At 40.5% G+C, this 7,162-nt stretch overlaps 1 protein-coding gene across 1 annotated transcript; it reads right to left on the reverse strand.

Annotated features, from left to right (window-relative positions):
• Positions 1-3,859: 3,859 nt before the first annotated feature.
• LOC145443341 (bifunctional epoxide hydrolase 2-like) lies at positions 3,860-6,674 on the reverse strand. The gene is made up of 2 exons (XM_080321324.1): positions 5,689-6,674; positions 3,860-4,608 (listed from the first exon to the last, which is right to left on the reverse strand). The coding sequence occupies exons 1-2, from the start codon at positions 6,638-6,640 to the stop codon at positions 4,058-4,060; spliced, it is 1,503 nt and encodes a 500-aa protein (XP_080177450.1). The 5' UTR covers positions 6,641-6,674; the 3' UTR covers positions 3,860-4,057.
• Positions 6,675-7,162: the final 488 nt, after the last annotated feature.

Raw genomic sequence — 7,162 nt, forward strand, 5'->3', positions numbered from 1 at the left:
CATTGGGACGATAGTGTTTGAGTTTCCTACCTTCGCCTTTTGCGAATAGTACTACCTGCAACGAGGCATCCTTACGGGATTCTGATCTGCTAGCAGTGGTTCTCAACCTTTTTGCCTTCGCGGACCCCTTTTGACCGTCACGGGCCCTTGCGGACCCCCTCAAGTTTTAGTTCAATTTTAGCTCCATTATGGTGCGACCTTCATCTGTCTTCTGCAAATATGAACTGTAGGTTTGTGATAAACAGCAAAATAATGATTTTTCTTGAAGATAACATCATACTATTTATGTAGAAATTGGTGGACTTTTATTATTTCAAAGCTAATTTTGCTGCTGTATTTCTTGAAGTACGTGGTCGTGTCTTGAAAATCCGCGTTTTCGTTTTGATATGAACGAGGAGTGCCGAAAACCATTTCCGCAAAGACAGATGGAAGTTAAAGCAACATTATCGCATAAAGCTTCCGACGATAGTTTTGGTGTGATCGCAACATTTATGGCACCAAAATGAAGAAATACATATTTTATGAACATATCACGTCCAGCATCTAGCGCAGGGACGGGCAACATACGAACGCGGGCCGGATTCGGCCCGCAAAGAGTTTCTATCGTCAAAGAGAAATCCTAATCTAAAAGTAGCCTATATAGACAAATTTTATGCTCCAAAGAATGGATCCACGTTTTCCAACCAGAGAAAGACTGTCATGAAACGACTTGTTCTGTTCGGGTTTACATATATATTTACGAGCAAACATTTACGACCATGAACAATTGAACATTAACAAGACCAAGGCTGCATACCAATCTAATTGATGATATGAATTTCAGGGTTGAAGCGTATAATGCTTTGATAGCAACGAAACACTTCTTGTTCATAAAAAAGCAGCCTTGTCGATAGGGCATCAGCAATAAGAATGCGCCAAATCTGATAGCCGAGCTTTAAGAGCAGGTATATCATTGTCCGATTTACGACGAGTGTCAGCCGAAAATATTCGGGTTCATTTCAATATGAATATACTATTCAATTGTATATTAAAGTTCTGTACCTCCAAGAAGCTGTTCCTTGCATTGGGACAAATTATGGAAATACTTCTGAAATTTTTATTTCAGACGACTGCTCACTAATTTGATGAGACTGACAACTTCGAATCGAGGAGGTTTCGCAGACAAACCCCAACAAAACGTCTTTAACAGCAATATGTTTGTATCAGCAGGTTATTGGAAAATTGGCAATGAAAATGAGTTTCCACATTACGATAGTCCATGTCAGACGATTATTATGATGATATGAGTCATGAGGTTTTAGCAGTTGTGGTGCGAAACTGCCTCATGCTTTCTCGAATTAAAAAATAAAATAAAAATTAGGTTATCAACCATTTTAAAAATTTAGAGGTCTCGCGGACCCCCTGAAATTGCTTCGCGGACCCCCGGTTGAGAACCGCTGTGCTAGAACGGAAAGGATCACTGGGGATATGTCATACGACATCGGTTCAGCATTTGCGTCTACACTACCCGCGTAGGATTTCGCTGCTACTTTAGCTCGAGCTGGTGAGTCATCAGTACCTTCACTATCTGATGAATTGAACGCTTCGGGAGACAAGCGCTTGGCCGCCGAAGGCGACTGAATTGTGGCCATAAACACTATCCAGAGGCGGGAAGTACGTCCTATACAAGCCTATTATAGAAAACTCCGTAACTGCGTAAGCGACTGAGACGAGCGTAAGCTAGCCCACATCACTGCTCTCGGTGCTGAGCGTTTAATAAAAGCCTCCAACGAGTTTGACTACATTATTATGGTGTCTCTGTAAATCAGGGTTCCCAATCTCGGCCTAATGCCCGATGTAAGAGTGTTTGATCTTGATCTCTTCGGCTGTTTTTTTTTAAATTTTTTTCCTGGTTTTGTTGCATTCGCTTCCCTTGTATACGTCCGTCTTTTGTTTTTTCAATAAGACACTGTGATGATGGTGATGTAGTTAGAGTTGCATTTAAAACAAACGGTGTTTTAAACAGTGTTTTATTGAAATACTTTTTAATTTTTTTTTCAAGTTGTAAAATTATGTCATAATTATGTAAATACTTTACAAAAACATGTTGTATGAGCCGACAGACAAATACCACCGACGTTATAGCCTACGTATATTGGTATGGGATGGTTGCCACCCTCAAAATAGTCGGTTCAACAGCAATAGTACATACATTTCGTCAAAAAAGTTATTTTTACCCTATATTTTCAATTGTTAACGCCTCTCCACTATGACGTCGCAATTGGATATTCTTGACGTCATGGCTTAAAAAATATAACAAACAATAAAAAACATGTCTTAAATTAGGGCCTTGTTTTAAACATGTTTGTTTTAAATTGATTTTTGTTTTAAATGCAACCCTAGACGTAGGGAAGGCGGAGCCTAGAGACACCATCGCCACTTCGACACTCCGGAACCTGATACTGCCGAGAATTGGACCAATTCATGCGGAGTAGACTCACTCGAGAACGCGAACGACATATCCGACACTATCATATTTTTGTTTTGGTGATTGGAAATGATGTACTGTTTCAACAGGTGCAACGTATTCTTTCACAACCCAACGCCATTGTTGTATCCATTGAGAGAAATTACAGGGTGAAGACGAAATAGCTGAAAATGGTTAACACGGTTGATTTTCATTCGAAACACCACTAATTTCGATATATTCGTGAAGGACACTTATTAGTGGTGATTATGGGTATCACGTCCATATGTGTAAGGTAAAACGTAGAAATGACAGTGATATTATGTTGAACAATCTAGTTTCAATCTGGCACAGTGGTTATACGTTTCGATCTACTTCTACTTGAGTACCAACACTGAATATTTTAACCCCTCGACATGCACGAATTCGATTGGAAATTGTTTCCCAACCTACCAGCTTAAAACACTGTTGCTCACGTACATACCCTACACCAGGGGTGTCAAACTCAACTTGTGTCGCGGGCCGGATTCAAACCTTCGAATCGCTCGCGGGTCGGACTGGTCGAATGATTCTAAAATGTTACCTCAAATCCATGCCTTTGTTTTTTCCACTTGAATGCCTTATTAACAAGCCTACACACGTGATATGATATCATATTACTTATTATCAAGGGGCTCTATTCCAGCAACGCCTTTATTGGCAAACAATAGAAACGACAAAAGTAGGATGATTTGACGGTTGAATACAGTTAAGTTATACACCCCTAAAACAGTGGCTCTAGCGACGATATAAGTTTGCATATTTCTATGCTTCCTTTGTTTTAGTCGTACTGTGGCGTTAGCTCTGGATATGCGTTGTGAGGAATGCAAGAGTTTCAACTGTAACCGCGGACGTTGGAATTTCATAAGAATTAAATCGATATTCGGGTTTCTGTGGAGGCCGGGGACCTTTTGAGTCAAACCGGATACTGCTGTATGACATCAAATATTTGAATTATATAATTTGACTATCATGTAACCTGCGCATAACGGTTTCGCATTGTTTTTTTTCGTTTCTGAGAAGAAGTACTTTTTAGTCCATTTTTTTCGAAAACCTCTGACCTCAGTGTGCACATTTTGCCTTTCTGGAATTGGGTGTCAATGCCAGCGACTTGGTTCCCAATGGTGAGTAGAGTGAAACCATAACACCGCTATCGGGTGGCTGACGTGACCTATGAACATATATTCGACATTTCCTGTCTTGAGGGATTAATTGATGGAAGTATTTCTTTCTAAAAATCTAAGCGTTTGTTAGATATGTGCTGGATAATTGCAAGTATTTTTTACTTTTTGTCGAAATGGCATCGAGGGCCAGATGAAAACGTCTGGCGGGCCGTATGTTTGACACCCTTGCCCTATACAGTACTGACAAAAATTGTGGTTTCATGAGGATGAGTATATTATTGCTACAATTTACCAAACTTCCCAAGTGTAACCCGTGAATAAAATGTAGGCCTGCAACACGAATCAATTTCACATATATGAATACCAAGTAGAGGGCCCATATCTCAGCATTCCGCCCGTAGACACAACCCTATCACAATCTCGATTCGCGTTTGTGAAATTTATCCAATCACTGAATGAGAGCATTGTTGACCTCGTCGGGCCGTTCGATATGCACCCAGTGATTGCACCGTTTCAAGTCAACGCGTTCTAAGTGACGTATCCTCTCTTCCATCCCAATAGTGAACTCCGGCCGAAGCGTGAAATCTTCCGACGCGGTTATCATCAAGGCAGGTATCCCGATTTTTCTCTCCTCGAATTGCGACTCCCACTTTTTGTTTGCAGCCGTGCTCCTGTAATAGTTGAGCGGCCCGCGAAATCCTCTTTTACGATACTGCTGTACGTAATAATTCAAATCTTCCTCTGTCAGCAAGTGGCTACGCTCTACTTGCTCTGGGAGTCCTACTAAGAGACCACCGCGTTCGTTTGCTTTTCTCGTACTGATAACGACCTTGGAGCCGTCCGGATTACGCAAGGCGGGGCCGTCAAATCCGCGAAAAAAGAGCTTGAAAGCTCTTTCCACGTTCCCTTCAAACTCCTTTTCCGCTTTGCCCTCTTCTTGGAAATACAACTGATAATCGAAAGTCTTCATGTCCGCAAGCAGCCTTCTCAGTCCTTCACCTGAAATCGAAGTACAGGCTTCAACTTTCTCAAGTGAATGCGATAAGACCAGGGATGGTTGAAGTAATCAAGCATACGAGTAGGCATACGGCTTGCTAACCAGAACGTATGTATTCCAACATATTAAATCCATAAAAATATATTTGAGTATTGGTGAGCAGTGGGACGTAAAATGAAAAAGCCATACCAGATTAGCTCCTGTAGAAAGTCATCGATAATTATTTTCAGTCACACGCAAGGGAGCATTACAATTTATATTAAAGTTCTGTATAGATTAGGAATATCTAGAACTATACCGGTTGATGAATACGTTACTACAGTATAGCAGTATAGTCACCAGTAACACACATGTTTCCAATATAGAGAAAAACCCCATTACAAAAATAGTGTATGTGATCTTGGCAGTATCATTTGTAACCTTGAATTAACTTGCAACTTGCACACCGGTAATGAACCAGAAGTTGCCAACCTCGATCATACATGATTTATTTTGTTAACTATATTCGTCAATTTTCTATTATAGTTATATACTTCCAAGAGTTTCTTAAATTATATGATTTAGTAGATGAAACACCTGCATTTCTTACTATGCTGTTTAATATTATTACTTACAACTTACAAGTGAGCCATGGTTTATAGGCTAATTTTAACAGTGTCAGCATAAATATCATACCGCTAGACATAGAAAATATAGAAACAGCTGCTAAACTACTGAATTGATGACAGTGGATGAAGTCATTTAAGTATCAAGCTATACTTATGGTTTGCGATTTGATACGAAATGAGCTGAAATGAGAACATCAAACAAGAAAATATTGAACTGGCTATGGATAAAAATCAACCAGTAATGACATTGCAAAAGTCAAACCATTTAACCTGGTCAGACACTGATATCTACGAGTATATCATGAGTAGGCTACAACTCCCCAGTAAATATTGGGGTGGTAATGGAGCAGACGGCCGTAAATCTGTGCTGTGCCGACAATGCAAGATTCCAAACCACAGCGCCGCCCCAATCGTGCCCGACAATGACAGCTAAATCAATGCCCAAGGTATCCATAAAATCCAATGCATCTTTACACAGATTCTGTTGCGTGTAGTCACTAAATGAATGGGTTGCACTTGAATCACCAAATCCACGTTGATCAACAGCTACAGCCCTGTATCCTCGACTTGCAAGCGCTGGAAGTTGATATCTCCAAGAGTACCAGAGGTCAGGAAATCCATGGAATAATAAGACAACAGGACCCTGGCCTAATTCAACATAGTGCATTTTCATGCCAGACTTCAAATTTGCAATCCCATGCGATACGTCGTTGGGTTTCACAGGCGGTGGGTACACATGGTTAGCAGATTTGTCTCCAACGAGTTTGATTTCCACTAAATTTTCCAACTCTTTCACCGCCTCAGATGGGTTCTCCACTTTGATGCATGTGATACCCATCTCCGATGCAGGTTTCAAATTCTTTCCGGTGTCATCTAGGAAGATAACTTCACTGGGATAGACCGAGAGTCGTTCGCACGCCATTTTGTATATTCTCGGATCAGGCATTCTGATCTTTTCTACTGCTGATTCCACGATGATATCAAAATATCTCCGCAATCCCACCATGAACCCTGCTCTTTCATCTTTTTTATATTCCCTGTCATCAATCCAGTTATTTGTCAAAGCGCAGGTTTTGATGTCGCGTCGTCGAAGCATTTTGACAGCAGAAAATATGTCCACATCAATTGATCGATCTGACATAAATGTCATTTTGTCGAACAATGTAGTGACATTAAAATCTCGAAGATCGACATTGCTGGCCATTGCAGTACTGCACACTTCGGTGTCGAATTTCTGCAGGAATTCGGATAATAAGATTTCACCTCTTTCCAGTTGACATAAACTAATGCTCGGGGCATCTTTCATAAACACTTGGTCCAGAAAGCCAACAGGCACACCGAGTTCCATTTCATAGTTTCTTATGCCGATTTGCCATTGACGACTCAGTACACCGCCAAAGTCGAAAATCACTGCCTTGAATCGCATAATTCACGGTACTAAGTAGTGCATGTGAGTCTGTCATTTATATACTTACGTACACTGATCAATCGTGCATAAAACATGATGACTTCGCACTGTGAACGTCAATCAATGACTAAAGTTTGCGACGCACTGCAACAGAAGCGTTTAGACCGCATTTTAACATTGCCACACGGATGCTGCAGCGGTTACTTATATCTGCAGATTTTGGGAAAATTTACAGGCCCACCATAGAAGAAGAGTGAGGATTTTGTATTGTTTCGTCAAGTAGTATATTAACAACAAGCAAGATGAACAGAAAAAACACGATGACAATGAAACTAATAACAACAATAATAGAACAACACAAATAGAAGTATGTAGCTATCTGTTTATTGCCACGGACGGGTGCTGGCGGTATGGTACTCAGAGTTGCAATCACTCGAGTTATGATTCAACTCGAGTCATGATTTGTTGGTGGCTTGACGACGAGTTATTTTCATAAAATACGCAATATGACACGACTCGATTTTAGTCAATTTCTGTATT

The sequence above is a fragment of the Botryllus schlosseri genome, chromosome 7 (genome assembly GCF_051294905.1).
Source record: "Botryllus schlosseri isolate E-star chromosome 7, Bs_hap1, whole genome shotgun sequence".
In the NCBI taxonomy this organism is placed as follows: domain Eukaryota; kingdom Metazoa; phylum Chordata; class Ascidiacea; order Stolidobranchia; family Styelidae; genus Botryllus; species Botryllus schlosseri.

Excerpts from the sequence above, each read along its gene's own strand:
- LOC145443341 (XM_080321324.1), bottom strand. The coding sequence starts at position 6,640 with ATGCGATTCAAGGCAGTGATTTTCGACTTTGGCGGTGTACTGAGTCGT. Across the intron at positions 4,609-5,688 it reads CTACACGCAACAGAATCTGT|GTGAAGGACTGAGAAGGCTG; the intron begins GTAAAGATGCAT and ends CTTCGATTTCAG.